General features: G+C 47.9%; 1 protein-coding gene across 1 annotated transcript; it reads left to right on the plus strand.

The window, feature by feature from the left end:
• Positions 1-2,449: 2,449 nt before the first annotated feature.
• PRPF19 (pre-mRNA processing factor 19) lies at positions 2,450-14,977 on the plus strand. Its single transcript, XM_072129383.1, has 16 exons — positions 2,450-2,651; positions 3,946-4,095; positions 4,314-4,390; positions 4,661-4,802; positions 6,385-6,455; positions 6,543-6,605; positions 6,692-6,733; positions 7,034-7,108; positions 7,259-7,334; positions 8,065-8,174; positions 8,304-8,459; positions 9,180-9,249; positions 9,325-9,410; positions 12,096-12,266; positions 12,885-12,990; positions 13,869-14,977. The coding sequence occupies exons 1-16, from the start codon at positions 2,633-2,635 to the stop codon at positions 13,964-13,966; spliced, it is 1,512 nt and encodes a 503-aa protein (XP_071985484.1). The 5' UTR covers positions 2,450-2,632; the 3' UTR covers positions 13,967-14,977.

The raw sequence follows: 14,977 nt of genomic DNA on the forward strand, positions 1-14,977 counted from the left end.
TATTTATACAATGTATCTTTCTAATTGTTTTAGGGTAAGGCTACATTTACATGAACATATGCCCGCCCGGGTCCCCCCCCCTCCATAGCGATACACTGCTGCTGCAGCACAGCACCGGCAGGGACAAGGTGTCCCCCAGCACCCATACTGTAAGGCACAGCCCCCCATGGCTCCGAGCCCCCACCAGCACCGCACCACAGAAGCCGCGTTATCTACATGAACATTTTGCCACTTGCGAACACTTCAGAAATATTATAAAAGGGAAGTTATTCATTTTCTGCACATTCTGCACTTTACCACCAAAAAACCCTAAGGGGACTATTTTCTTTAGTTTAGAACAAGTGTCTCCACACTAGAGGGGTGAAGATCTAGCCAAAAAGATGAGCCAGAGGGATTCCTTCTGGACATGCAGGGGCTGTCTATATAGTGAGGGGGCAGGTGCAGGGGCCGTCCATATACTGAGTGGGGGTGTGCAGGGGCTGTCTATATAGTGAGGGGGCAGGTGCAGGGGCCGTCCATATACTGAGTGGGGGTGTGCAGGGGCCGTCCATATACTGAGTGGGGGTGTGCAGGGGCTGTCTATATAGTGAGGGGGCAGGTGCAGGGGCCGTCCATATACTGAGTGGGGGTGTGCAGGGGCCGTCCATATACTGAGTGGGGGTGTGCAGGGGCTGTCTATATAGTGAGGGGGCAGGTGCAGGGGCCGTCCATATACTGAGTGGGGGTGTGCAGGGGCTGTCTATATAGTGAGGGGGGTGTGTGCAGGGGCCATCTATATACTGAGTGGGGGTGTGCAGGGGCTGTCTATATAGTGAGGGGGCAGGTGCAGGGGCCGTCCATATACTGAGTGGGGGTGTGCAGGGGCTGTCTATATAGTGAGGGGGGGGTGTGCAGGGGCCATCTATATACTGAGTGGGGGTGTGCAGGGGCTGTCTATATAGTGAGGGGGGTGTGTGCAGGGGCCATCTATATACTGAGTGGGGGTGTGCAGGGGCTGTCTATATAGTGAGGGGGCAGGTGCAGGGGCCGTCCATATACTGATTGGGGGTGTGCAGGGGCCGTCCATATACTGAGTGGGCGTGCAGTAGAGTAGGGTGTTAACGAATGCCAGGAGGGGGCACAAAAATTTTCCAGTCAGGGGCCCCAAAATACCTAGTGGCGGTCCTGGGCACAGGCTCTGCAAAGCCAAACCAGCATAAAACCAGCAAAGTAAAGGCTATTATAACCCGCCACCAGCTGAAATTGACATTCCTGCTGACAGGTTCGCTTTATAGAATAGATCGTGCGGGCGCATTGACACGTTGCGCTTTGTCCTGCGTTTTCATTGCGTTTGAAACCCATTGCAACAGCTGAGATGAGGTGATTTTCTGTTAACTGTTAACGCTTCCGTTGTAAATGCGATGTTAATGCAGGCAAATCACCTCTCCTCAGCAGTTGCAATGCATTTCAAACGCAATGAAAACGCAGGACAAAACGCAACGTGTGAACGCGCACGGAGAGTCGCGTCACGTTTTCTGGTGTGGCTTGAAGCACATGCGGTAATCACATGCTCAGGTTACATTGCGCTTTATGTAGTAGAAACAGTGTAACCTTATCAGGTGATCAAGGCTGAAGCCTTTGGAGTGCGTCAAAAATGCAGCAAAAAACGCAATGCAACGCATGGTGTGAACGCACCCTGAGGCTTAAAGGGAACCTGTCACCAGGGACCTCATTTTTCACTACAGACAGGTTGCAGAAGCCCATCACACCTGCAGTGCACATCGGCCTCTCTGCCTTTCCTAAGCATTTGCATTACAATATAATTGTGTGTTATAACTTACCTTGCTCCCTGACAGAATCCTGGGGTAGTCACAGGGGCTGGGCTTTGGTTTGGATGCATTTCAAAAAACAACATGTGACTTGTCTGAGCTGCAGGCTGTCTCCATGTTTGTGCTCTGTATAGCTTGCCCCTCCCCCACTGATGTCATCTCACCAGGCTGTGACCTCTGAGAAGGAGCAGGAGGAGGAGCTGTACAGGAGCACAAAGGTGGGGGCCAAGCTCTGAGGAGTGAGTAACACAGACAAGTCACATGTTGTTTTTTGAAATGCATCCAAACCAAAGCCCAACCCCTGTGACTACCCCAGGATTTTGTCAGGATGCAAGGTAAGTTATAACACACAATTATTGTAATGCAAATGCTTAGAAAAGGCAGAGAGGCAGATTTGCACTGCAGGTGTCATGGGCTTTTACAATATGTCTTTAGTGAAAAATGAGGTCCCTGCTGACAGGTTCCCTTTAAAATCTTCCACACATATTTATTTGAATACATATTATCATTTTGATGCGCTACTACTGATTCTCGTATGAAAAACCGGGATTGCAGAAAGTTCTACGTCTAAGAACTTCGTCCAATCGAATCGAAGCGTTTAATTGCGCGGCTCCCGCCCCTTCCTGTCTACCAGCCAATCACACGGCGGTAGCCAGGGATTGCGCATGCGCTCTGTCACTGCGCTCCACGAGGAGAAACAAGTAACCGGAAGCGGAAGCCCGGGCTACGGTCACGTCGCGCTACTTGGCGGCACGTTTACCTATTCTTTCCGACCGTCGTAAGGAGCGCGCTACTGCAAGCGGGAAGGGGGCCAGGACCGCAGCATGTCTCTCACGTGCTTCAGTAAGTCGCATTGCTGTCTGCGTGTAGCTGCGGCGTCATTGCCGGTTCAAGGACCTCGTCCTTAGTTTTACCAGCGCCCTGCGCAGCGGCTGACACGGAGCCCTGCAGCTTCTAAGGGCGCGCGCTGTCTATGTGCAGGCCGTTAGTAGAAACAGTAGTTGTGTGAATAGGCCTCCGTGTAGATCCGTGATGCACCCGACGTCCGTAACACAAATCCCTGCTGTCATGGCGGAGGAACGCCCCGGCTGGGAGATGCAGGGGGCCCCCCGCTGGGAGATGCAGGGGGCCCCCCGCTGGGAGATGCAGGGGGCCCCCCGCTGGGAGATGCAGGGGGCCCCCCGCTCCTATTTCTTCAGCCTTTTTTAGTTTTACTTGACCTGCTGGATATGTACAGAATAAAGAGTCTCGGTATATACATCCCAAGTGTCGTGCACGCATATAGTGTGCAGAGCCTTTACCGTGGTTACACAATTTTCATAGAATTAATTTTTAAAAGACGTGTTGGCGTTGGAATAATTTGTTGTGGCTAAGAGTGAGAGGTCTCTACTGTAGCTGATCAGTGGGGGACTGTGATGAGACCCCCACAGATCACAAAAAACGAGGGGCCCGATGGGATCTCAGGACCACCCATCACACCATGGAAATTGCCAAGCGGTGCGCTCAGTGATCTGTCAGCTCCATAGACATGAATGGAGCAGAACGGCCATGCACGTCCAGCTGCTTAATTACACTCATGGAGTGTTGAGGGGTCCGATGGAGGTGTGTGGGACCCCATCGTACCCATCGCTTTTGTGATCTGTGAGGGTCTTGTTACTGAGGTTCGTGGGAAAACCCCTTTAAATCACTGGCCCCTATGGCTCTCTAAAGGGGTATAAATAGTCATGTTGTCTCTTAGAAGCATGCCAGTTATCCTTAGATATGACCACCACTGCACTCTTCCAGCAGTTGTTAGAGGCGCATTAGTTAGTTGCACAACTAACTGGATTCTGAGATCGTTACCACAGGATGGGTGGGGGATGTGCAGTAACTCCCAGACATTTCATATTAAAAAAACAATTTCTTTGTGCGATCACCCCAGCAGTGGTGGTCGTATCCAAGTACAGCTGTCGTCCTAAGGGATAAAATGGGTACATTTATGAGATATTATCTTCACATTTTTTAATAACCTGCAATTTTAAAAAATATCATTAATTAAATCATATGTTAATGCCAAGATAAGAATACATATTATTTTTTTAAAATGAGAATACAAAAAAAACCATTGTTTTGTTGAATTTTTTCCTTTTCTCTCCAGTCAGTAATGAGGTCACAGACAGGCCCTGTGTGTCTCCGGTATCCGGTCACGTATTTGATAGACGCCTTATTGAAAAATATCTGGCTGAAAATGGGACGGATCCAGTAACTAATCAACCGCTGAGTGAGGAACAGTTGATTGACATTAAAGGTCCGTTTTCTGTGTCCTGAAAATTCTGTGTAAATTGGAAATGTTTCAAAAATGTCATTGTGTAAATTGTCTTGTTTTGCTACTGAGGGAAACTGTACGAGAGCGACTGCTATTGCTGCATGTGAATAGAAGCTAAATAAGTGCAGATTGATTCACCATTTGGTCGTTCTGTCAGAATCCTTTAACTGACTGGCTCTTGCATATTGTTCCTCTTCTAGTCGCTCACCCAATTCGTCCAAAACCCCCTTCAGCTACGAGTATCCCGGCCATCCTCAAGTCTCTGCAGGATGAATGGGTAAGTGTTATCCTGGCGCTCCACGGTTCAGTCCCTTTACTTCCCCATCGCCCTCGGGTCACTTTATCTCTATTTTCAGTTGTTTAGTGGTTGTTCATTATTGTATCTGCACGTGTGGTTTTGTTTTTTGTTTGATATGTAAAACCCACCAATGCAGAGGGAAAAAGTTTGTAGTCTGCGCGAAAAAGGTCAATTGTCTTTTGTTTTCCCTTGGGAAAAGTGATGTTTGTAATTAATTTAACCTTCCGTGTGCATTTATATATTTTTTAGGATGCAGTAATGCTTCACAGCTTTACTCTGCGGCAGCAGCTACAGACCACCCGCCAGGAGCTGTCCCACGCTCTCTACCAGCACGATGCTGCTTGTCGTGTCATCGCCCGTCTCACTAAAGAAGTAACAGCTGCACGTGAAGGTAATTACCTGTGTGACCGCATTCAATCGCGGTGTTTGAGTTGTGTTTACGTTCCGTTAATGTTGAATTTACATTTTTATATTGTTTACATTGTATTACCACCACATTAACACTACGTTTATGTAAACAATATACAATATAGCAAAGGCAGCCTAAGCATACACAGATCACAGCCAGAAGCTGGGGAGGGGGCAGAGAAATAATTGTGTTGTCACTGATGCGCCCCTGGCTGCAATATTAAAAAAGTTATATACAAATCCCCTAATGCGAGTCCAATGACACCCTGCATATTCAGTACTTCCTGCAGTGTTCCTGATTGACAGGTGTCACTGCTGTATGAAACATTGAGAGCTCTGCTACATCTTTGGGCACCTCATGCCATTTGACCAGATTGATGTCATCTAATGTCCTGTTACACTTGCAGCGTCTACCCCGTTTATTAATTTGAAATGTCTACTTGCTGCCATTGAGGATGGGGAGAAATCGTCCAAGGAGTCATGCTGTGATTTCATGTGATCAGATGCATGCATGGGGTAGATGATGCAAATGTAACCGGACCTTAGATGACATCACCCTGGTTATGACATGCTGAGAAGAGGCATGCGACATGGGGGGTGGAGTAGATCGGGGGTGTTGGGCGAGCAGGACATGCCATTTCTGATGCCAGGTAGAATAAGATAAGGCTGATTTATGGGGATTTGAGGGAAACCGTTTTCAGCTAAAAGGATATCAGCTAATAGGGTTTTATGGGAACCTGTCACTAGCTGTATTTGTGAAAATGTGCTGACTAATTCCCTTTAAAGCCTTATAGTAACATAAAGATTGTTAAAGGAAACCTACCACTTGAAGTGGCAGGTTTCCGATGGCAATACCGAGCACCAGCTCAGGGTGAGCTCAGGGTGCGCTGGTGCCGGAGCTTATTTTAGTTAGTGTTTTAAATCGCGGTATAAAACACTTTTTAAACTTTATAGCCGGCGCATGGAGGTACGCGCTCAGCGCATGGAGGCTCTCATTCACTTCCTATGTAGCCGCGCGTACCTGCCTGCGCCGGCTATAAAGTTTAAAAAGTGTTTTATACCGCGATTTAAAACACTAACTAAAATAAGCTCCGGCACCAGCGCACCCTGAGCTCACCCTGAGCTGGTGCTCGGTATTGCCATCGGAAACCTGCCACTACAAGTAGTAGGTTTCCTTTAAAGAATTGTTGGTGTCTGACTCCAATCTCTTTCTTCCATTAATGTGCACTGGATTGGGTTTACAAAAGAAATGCAAAACCTCCGGGGGTGCTGCTCGGTCCCAATCTTATCTGCCTGTCCGGTGACAACAAGAATCCAGGGTTTTGTATTTCATTTGTTAATGTGTTCACAAAACGCTGCGTGTGAACACGTCCTCGGTGTTTGGCATCTTTCCTGTTTTGGGAGCTTGTTGTATCTGCAGCTCAGATGTAAAACGATCTATTCTTGAATGTGCTGGGTAGGGAGATAGTTTATAGATTCTGATGTTTAGAGGAGACGATGTATTTGCTTAAATTCCCGTATTGTGCAGCTTTGTGGTAATTCTTGTGTTTTCTATTGCCTTTTAGCTCTGGCTACATTGAAGCCCCAAGCTGGTATTTCCGTCCAGACCAACCCGACCCCTCAAGCGGGGGCAGCAGTAAGTGTCCCACTGATCTTCTGTCAGATTCTCTCCAGCATCTCGTAGATTGGGCTGTGAGTGATGCTTGTATCTTTTCTATTACAGGGTTCTGGCGAGGCCATGGATCTGGGAGAATTGTTGGGAATGTCATCAGAAATTATACAGAAGGTAAATTACTAACATTTTCTGAAAATGACTTTTCTCCGAAGTTTGTTGGTTTTTAATTTTTTTTTTTTTTCATTATTTTTCTACAGCTTCAAGACAAGGCAACTGTGCTCACCACGGAGCGTAAGAAGGTAAGGGGAGCGTGTACCGGAGGGTGACATGAATTAGTGGCTGCCTCCAAAATAGCCTTTTATTTTATATATTTACCTGTGGGGTTTGGATTAACTTTGATTAAATATATATGTGTATTGAGGGGGAGCGATGGCACAAATGCCCAAGCCATGATCTGCAGCAAACTGCCTTGTGGAGCTGTGAAGGTGGGGCGTAAAAAAATAAAAAGCAGAAATCCACTGATTCTATACTAAGGTCACGCTGCTCCTTCAGTTTTTACTGAGTATTTTAACTGCTTTGCTGTTTTTTCTGCTTTGCAGCGAGGAAAGACGGTTCCAGAGGATCTGGTCAAGCCTGAAGAGCTCAGCAAATACCATCAAGTGTCTTCACATGTGGTAAGTGCCATTGTTCATCTAGGTGTTTGCAGCCACTGCTTCTGCTTAAAAAAGAAAGAAAACCGTCCAAAGATTCATTAAAAATCAATAAAGTGCAGTAAATCTGACGGTGATATGCAGAATAAAGACAACCTTTTGCTTTGTTTTCAGGGATTGCACAGTGCAAGTGTTCCTGGCATCTTGGCTTTGGACTTGTGTCCTACAGACACCAACAAAACTCTTACAGGTGAAAAATCCTTTTAACCCCTTCATGCACCATGACACTGACCAATGTTGTTTTTTATGGTTCAACATCAAGCTTTATTGACTGTAGTGTTTTTTTTTTCCCCTCAATGCAGAGGCTATTCAGCTGCTGACAGGTTCCAAAATAGCAATCCTAGTGACAGGATCCCTTTAACATTGAGCATCGTTATAGTAGTATTATATTGGGCATGGCAGCTGTTTTATTGAACGAACTCACGTCACTGGCACCAGTCATGGGTGGTGCGTTGACTTTTTAAGTCCAATGTTTAGGTTGACTGTAAAGGACGTCTAATCCACCCTATAGGCAAAAAACGGCAATACTGTACATGCACTCAACCTCTTAATTCTAATGGGTCCAAAACATTTTTAATGTTTTTTAGGTTTTAATTTTTTTTTTTATTTTTTTTTTTTGAAGGACAGCTACTACCAGGATGAAAGACTGTGTATGCAAATGAGCCTGAAGGACTCCAGGCTCCATTAACACCTATGGAGCCCCTCACGCTCATTTGCATACAGTGCTTCATCCTGGTGGTGGATGCCATTTGCAGTCTGTGTGGTTAAATAAGAAACTACATTGTAACTATTTATAACTCTGTAACGACGATTTTAAAAGAATAGTGTAAATACTATGAGGTTTCCAGAAATCATATTGTGCTATTCAAAAAGAAAAGGGTTGGTTACTTTTTTTTTTTTTGCTTTTTTTTTTTCCATAGGAGGGGCAGACAAGAGCGTTGTGGTGTTTGACGCGATGTCTCAGCAGATCCTTGCAACCCTTAAAGGTCACACAAAGAAGGTCACCAACGTTGTATTTCATCCGTCCCAGGTACTGCGCTTCCTCTGGATTCCTCTGGATCACTTTTTCATTTCGCTTTCACAATATTTTCTTGTACATTTCAAAGCTTTTCACTGATTTACTAAGTTATTGTTGTGCATAACATTTTGTATTTCTTAGGAGTTGGTGTTCTCGGCCTCGCCTGATTCTACTATACGCGTCTGGTCTGTGCCGGAAGCCTCTTGTGTGCAAGTTTTAAGAGCTCATGAAGGAGCTGTGACCGGCTTAAGTTTACATGCAACTGGTGACTACCTTTTGAGTTGCTCAGATGACCAGGTGATGTCTTGAAATTATGCTTTTTTTTTTTAAAGAAAAAAAAAAGTTAATCTGTCACCAGGGATATCACTTTAGCTGGTGACTGGTCCCTATACGGTCCCTGTTATGCTGATTTAAAAATGCCTGTCTGCATTCTGAATAATTGCAGTAGTTAGTAAAAGTTTCACTTATATTATCGGGCTCCCTGCCAGCAGCATGCGGTGAGTCCTGGGGGAGGGGCATCTGCAGCCTGTGTGTGACTCTTTATGCATTTTTCGTCTACTTTACACCATTTACTGTAATTGTACGGACAGCACTCCGATGGCGTGGGGCACGTGGACGAGCAAGTGAACGCTAAACGAATCCAAATATAAAACATCCCGGTACACAACAAGGTCTTCTTGCTTGAAAAGAAATATATTAGCACAAAGCCATATACAATGTATCGGGACACGTTTTGGCTTACATCAAAGATTTTGTCAACAGTTCACAAAGGATTTGATGTAAGCCGAAACGCGTCCTGATACATTGTATATGACTTTGTTCTAACACAGGGACTCAACACATGTTGCTGGCAGGGAGCCTGGTAATGTTAATTACAACTTATAAAGTACTGAAATGCAAAAAAAATTAGATTAGCATTTCATGGGTTATTTGAACTTGTCACCAGTTATAAATGACATTCATGGTGATAAGATAATATTTAGCATTACTGACCACCTTTTCCATCTGTACTCTTAGTACTGGGCCTTCTCTGACATCCATGCAGGGCGTGTACTGACCAAAGTGACAGACGAGAGTTCTGGCTGCGGTAAGGTCATTTTCATGACTAATGTCCAAGGAATCTTGTAAACTTTTTGCCTAATTCTGCTGTTTGTCTCTCCAGCTCTAACCTGTGCTCAATTTCATCCTGATGGACTCATTTTTGGTACCGGCACCATGGATTCTCAAATTAAGATCTGGGATTTAAAGGTATTTTATTGGTCACATTCAGCGGATACACACGATTGTATAAATCTCCTCACAAGATTCACAAATTCACAGCTAGTGATGGTTTCCCATTGAGCTCAATTAATCGCAAAAAGCAAAGCATAGGGGGGGCAGCACAAAATCTGACTAACAATAAATGGCTCTACTGAGATCTTCCTGGTTGTTATCAAAAAATAGGAAGTAAAAATTGCAACAAGTACACGAAGGCTAAAGATAGAATACTGAATACAAAAAAAAACTTAACTTAACCCTTGTGTATTCTCAAATTATTTCCCAACATATGGGGTCCTATACATGTTAAACTTAAGCATGAAAAAGGGTTTTACAAATGTGACGGTTGCAAGATTATAGACCGGAGCGTGTGTCTGCGGAACAGAGTGAGGCCCCTCTTACACCAAATCTACACTCACCCAGCTGTAACCGAGCGAGCAGAGAGCTAGAGGGGAGCGCGGCTCTCGGGAAGGGGGGAAGAGCTAGAGGGGAGCGCGGCTCTCGGGAAGGGGGAGGGGAGCGCGGCTCTCGGGAAGGGGGAGGGGAGCGCGGCTCTCGGGAAGGGGGAGGGGAGCGCGGCTCTCGGGAAGGGGGAGGGGAGCGCGGCTCTCGGGAAGGGGGAGGGGAGCGCGGCTCTCGGGAAGGGGGAGGGGAGCGCGGCTCTCGGGAAGGGGGAGGGGAGCGCGGCTCTCGGGAAGGGGGAGGGGAGCGCGGCTCTCGGGAAGGGGGAGGGGAGCGCGGCGCTCGGGAAGGGGGAGGGGAGCGCGGCGCTCGGGAAGGGGGAGGGGAGCGCGGCGCTCGGGAAGGGGGAGGGGAGCGCGGCGCTCGGGGAGGGGGAGGGGAGCGCGGCGCTCGGGGAGGGGGAGGGGAGCGCGGCGCTCGGGGAGGGGGAGGGGAGCGCGGCGCTCGGGGAGGGGGAGGGGAGCGCGGCGCTCGGGGAGGGGGAGGGGAGCGCGGCGCTCGGGAAGGGGGAGGGGAGCGCGGCGCTCGGGAAGGGGGAGGGGAGCGCGGCGCTCGGGAAGGGGGAGGGGAGCGCGGCGCTCGGGAAGGGGGAGGGGAGCGCGGCGCTCGGGAAGGGGGAGGGGAGCGCGGCGCTCGGGAAGGGGGAGGGGAGCGCGGCGCTCGGGAAGGGGGAGGGGAGCGCGGCGCTCGGGAAGGGGGAGGGGAGCGCGGCGCTCGGGAAGGGGGAGGGGAGCGCGGCGCTCGGGAAGGGGGAGGGGAGCGCGGCGCTCGGGAAGGGGGAGGGGAGCGCGGCGCTCGGGAAGGGGGAGGGGAGCGCGGCGCTCGGGAAGGGGGAGGGGAGCGCGGCGCTCGGGAAGGGGGAGGGGAGCGCGGCGCTCGGGAAGGGGGAGGGGAGCGCGGCGCTCGGGAAGGGGGAGGGGAGCGCGGCGCTCGGGAAGGGGGAGGGGAGCGCGGCGCTCGGGAAGGGGGAGGGGAGCGCGGCGCTCGGGAAGGGGGAGGGGAGCGCGGCGCTCGGGAAGGGGGAGGGGAGCGCGGCGCTCGGGAAGGGGGAGGGGAGCGCGGCGCTCGGGAAGGGGGAGGGGAGCGCGGCGCTCGGGAAGGGGGAGGGGAGCGCGGCGCTCGGGAAGGGGGAGGGGAGCGCGGCGCTCGGGAAGGGGGAGGGGAGCGCGGCGCTCGGGAAGGGGGAGGGGAGCGCGGCGCTCGGGAAGGGGGAGGGGAGCGCGGCGCTCGGGAAGCGGGGGGGCGTGCCGTGCTATGACATGCGCGCTGGAGGTGTGCATAATCAGGATAATATCAGACCACTCGGCCACCTGTGTGACAGCATGCGCAGAGCCCGAGCAATAGGGGATTTATTTAGATACAAATTGATATTGTAAATAAACTTGTATCTTTATTTTTTATATATTTATTGCATTCAGTATTATATCCATACATAGTGCCGATAAACTTGTTGCAATTTCTATTAATTAAATGACTCCCTTATTTTAGCTAAAAGTTGTTTTTGTCACATCCCCATAAAATCTGCTTTGCTACCTGGCATACGGCTGTGAGTCCGAGGGGGCACGTCCTGCCTGTTTTGATCAGTGCCGCCTCCTCGCCTAAGGTTTTTGAAAATTCTACCTCGTGTAAGTAGCTGACCACATAAAATCACAGTGACTCCATGGGGGCGTGGGGCATTAGAAGTCCCTGGGGGGCGTGGGGCATTAGAAGTCCCTGGGGGGCGTGGGGCATTAGAAGTCCCTGGGGGGCGTGGGGCATTAGAAGTCCCTGGGGGGCGTGGGGCATTAGAAGTCCCTGGGGGGCCGGGCTCAGATTTAATGTGATCCGCTACAAACATGGATCACACATAATCTTAGTGAGTTATGTTGTGGTTAACTCTTTAATGGCCCAAGTGCTACTGTGCACTTACCGTATAGAGGAACATTTTACAGATCTCCGGTGCATCCTCTCATGGACGCAGTGTATTCGGCTCACACCTCCACACCTTTATTTACCGGAACAAGCGGTTTACTTCAAATGGAACCACATCTAAAAGACAAATTTTTGATCATATTTTAGCTACACCTTAAAATTACACTTGTTTTGTAGTAGGGCAGTTTATTTTTGCTCTAGTTACAATGCTGCTATAGTACATGTTGCTGTTTTAGTCCAAATCTCGAATGTTTTGTTTATCCTGTTGTGAGATTAAAATGAAATATTCTTAACTTTTATCAGGAAAGATCAAATGTGGCGAATTTCCCGGGACACACCGGTCCTGTATCCTGTGTGGCGTTTTCAGAAAATGGTTATTACTTGGCGACCGCCGCTGATGATTCTAGTGTCAAACTGTGGGATCTGCGTAAACTGAAGAACTTTAAGACCCTGCAACTAGAGGAAGGATACCAGGTAAGAATCTTATAAGAATTCTGGTAAAAGATGTTTTATATGGTCCCAAAATTGTGTGTATCGGAGGATGTGGTGAACATTTTTCTAATATACCGCCGTTACAAATTCTGCTTCGTTTTAAAAAAATAAAAAAAGCTCCTCCCTCCCATAGAGATGTGTATTGCAGCCTGTACAGTGTTTGGTTACACAGCTCTGAGAAGGGCCACATAACTAAAGGGTAAGAGGGGTATTACCACAAAGACAAGATTTTTAAATATACTCAGGATAACAAAGTACCGACAGAGACCGGCTACAGACCAACACCCATAGAGCCATATTAATTGTTACTTTTAGTTAGGAATTTTTCCCTCATCCCCATAAAATCAACTTTGTTGTCTTACCTTGCATACAGCCAGGTCCAGCAGCCTTTCCTGTCTTTGCTCACTTTTGCTCCTCCCCATTCCTTACCTTTATGTCATGTGACCAGGGTGATCGTATCCAAGGTCCTCTACCTTTGCAAAATCTATCCATGTTTGTATCTGATCACATGAATTCACTCCATGACCTTCTACCCCTCATTACGCCTCCAGTGTCTGTGCAAAATATTAATTAAAAAATGTCAATCCTCTTTATCTACAGGTGCGATCCTTGGTATTTGATCAAAGTGGTACATACCTAGCAGTGGGAGGTACTGACATCCAGGTCTTTATCTGCAAGCAGTGGGCTGAGGTCTTACACTTTACAGGTCTGTATCTTGATGCTAAAAAGGAAAGAGGTTAAAATATGTATCTGTGTGTATGTATAGATATAAATATAGCTTTGGAGGGCTCTAAGAATGTATTAACTAATTACAATCCCCTTCAGCCGGGGCAGCGTCTGTCACTGCTGGCATCTGTATACGGAGACCAGCGCTGATATCCAGGCCCGGCCAGAGCCTCCCTACAGCAGGATTTTCTGGCTGCAATCAATGTCGGCCTTGGCCTACCGAGATTGGCAGTGCTGGGCGGCAGAGTGTGCTGAGCATAAGCAGTTTATAAAAATAACCGGGGCCTAACTTGCTGAACAGTGGGGGTCTCAGTGATGAGACCACCACAGATCACCAAAACAAGGGGTCCGGTGATCTCCGGCACTTACCGATCTCCATCAGCTCCATAGAGATTAATGGAGCAGCACGGTCATCTGCTCCATTAGTCCGAGCAAGTGACGAGGGGTCCAGTGGAGGTATGTGGGACCCTCGTTTTTGTGATCTGTGTGGTGGTGGGGGGGGGGGTGTCATCACCCCAGTGTTCAGCTAGTTGGGCCCCATCCCGTGGTTAGGGCCTAACTTTTGTTTATGGGAAAAACCCCTTTAATCCGGCTCTAGGGGAACCTGTCACTAGTTGTATTTATTGATTACTTTGACCCCCGCAGAACATTTCAATCTCCTTTCCGCCTAATGTAGGAGGGCTCCAGTGTAGAGGGAGAGGCTCTTCAGGTTCCCTTATTGGTTGTAACAAGTGATGGGTATAAATGTCCTTGCCGTCTTGGGTTACACCGTTGATGGGAACATTAGCAGCTGTTAGGAATGTCATGTAGGTTCCTCGTATACTCATTTCTTTCCCCTCATGTTTTCCTGCTCCGCAGATCACAGCGCTCTCACCACAGGTCTGGCCTTTGGCCAAAATGCTAAGTTTCTGGCGTCTACAGGGATGGACAGGAGTCTTCGCTTTTACAGCCTTTGATTGGACAGTGTGGACATCTGCTAATTCTGTTGTAACCACATCTCTGAACGTGCTTATGATTTGTAACATCTGTGTATTTGCCAACTACGCCAATAGAGTGATGTTCTGCAGAAGGTGTAACTCATGACTTGTAAGATTCTCTAGTAACATTGTATCTGCTGCAGTTTGGATCCGGCTTCTCCTACCATCTAAATCCAGCACAGGGGCATTTACTCATAGATCCAGGCACTGTGACCATTTCTTCCTTCCTTCTAAAATTAACTTTTAAAATTATGCTATTAAACCTGAAGGGCTTCGGGGGGTGGATAACAAATATAAGATTGTCACGATGCCTGGATCTAGGAGTAGCTGCGCCCAATTTGCTGGATTTTTTATTTTGAATTTCCTTTAAAATGTTTTTCTGGAATTGCCACCTATACGGTGTGTGAGCGCTAAGAGTGCGTTCACATGGCAGATGGCGTTTATATATATATATATATATATATATATATATATAGTGCTTGTGATTGGCAGGCCCTCCATTCACAGAATCTGATTTTGCTTGGGCCACTTGGGGGGTAAAAACCCTGCAAGGCTGATGCTCTGGCCGATGTATCATAGTATTTCATAGTTATTCCCAGAATAACTCCCTCCATCAATATCAACTATTTAACAATATTTAGTTACAATAATCTTCTGATATTTCCTCTAGAACCTCCATGACCGTTATCATGCGGCAGATTTGCCATAGTCTTTGTTTCTAGAGCCTCCATAGGCCGAACAGAGAAACAAAACAGATTAGGATTCTCCCTTCTCACAGCTCAAACATTGGGAACAGATGTGTATAGTCCTCGTGTCCTTTCTGGGAATGTACTTTAAATGGAGTTATTTTTATAGGTATTTGTCCCCCCCACCCTTGTACCCTAATCCATGTGTGCAGCTTCTCCTGAGCTGATTGTTCTTTCATTGTGCGATCGTACGCGGCATCTGGATTTATTTTCTCCTGCGTTTGGTAATGTTTTATTAAGTTAG

Source organism: Engystomops pustulosus, chromosome 11 (assembly GCF_040894005.1).
Source record: "Engystomops pustulosus chromosome 11, aEngPut4.maternal, whole genome shotgun sequence".
NCBI lineage: Eukaryota > Metazoa > Chordata > Amphibia > Anura > Leptodactylidae > Engystomops > Engystomops pustulosus.

Excerpts from the sequence above, each read along its gene's own strand:
- PRPF19 (XM_072129383.1), top strand. Across the intron at positions 7,335-8,064 it reads CACCAACAAAACTCTTACAG|GAGGGGCAGACAAGAGCGTT; the intron begins GTGAAAAATCCT and ends TTTTTTCCATAG. Across the intron at positions 12,267-12,884 it reads AACTAGAGGAAGGATACCAG|GTGCGATCCTTGGTATTTGA; the intron begins GTAAGAATCTTA and ends CTTTATCTACAG.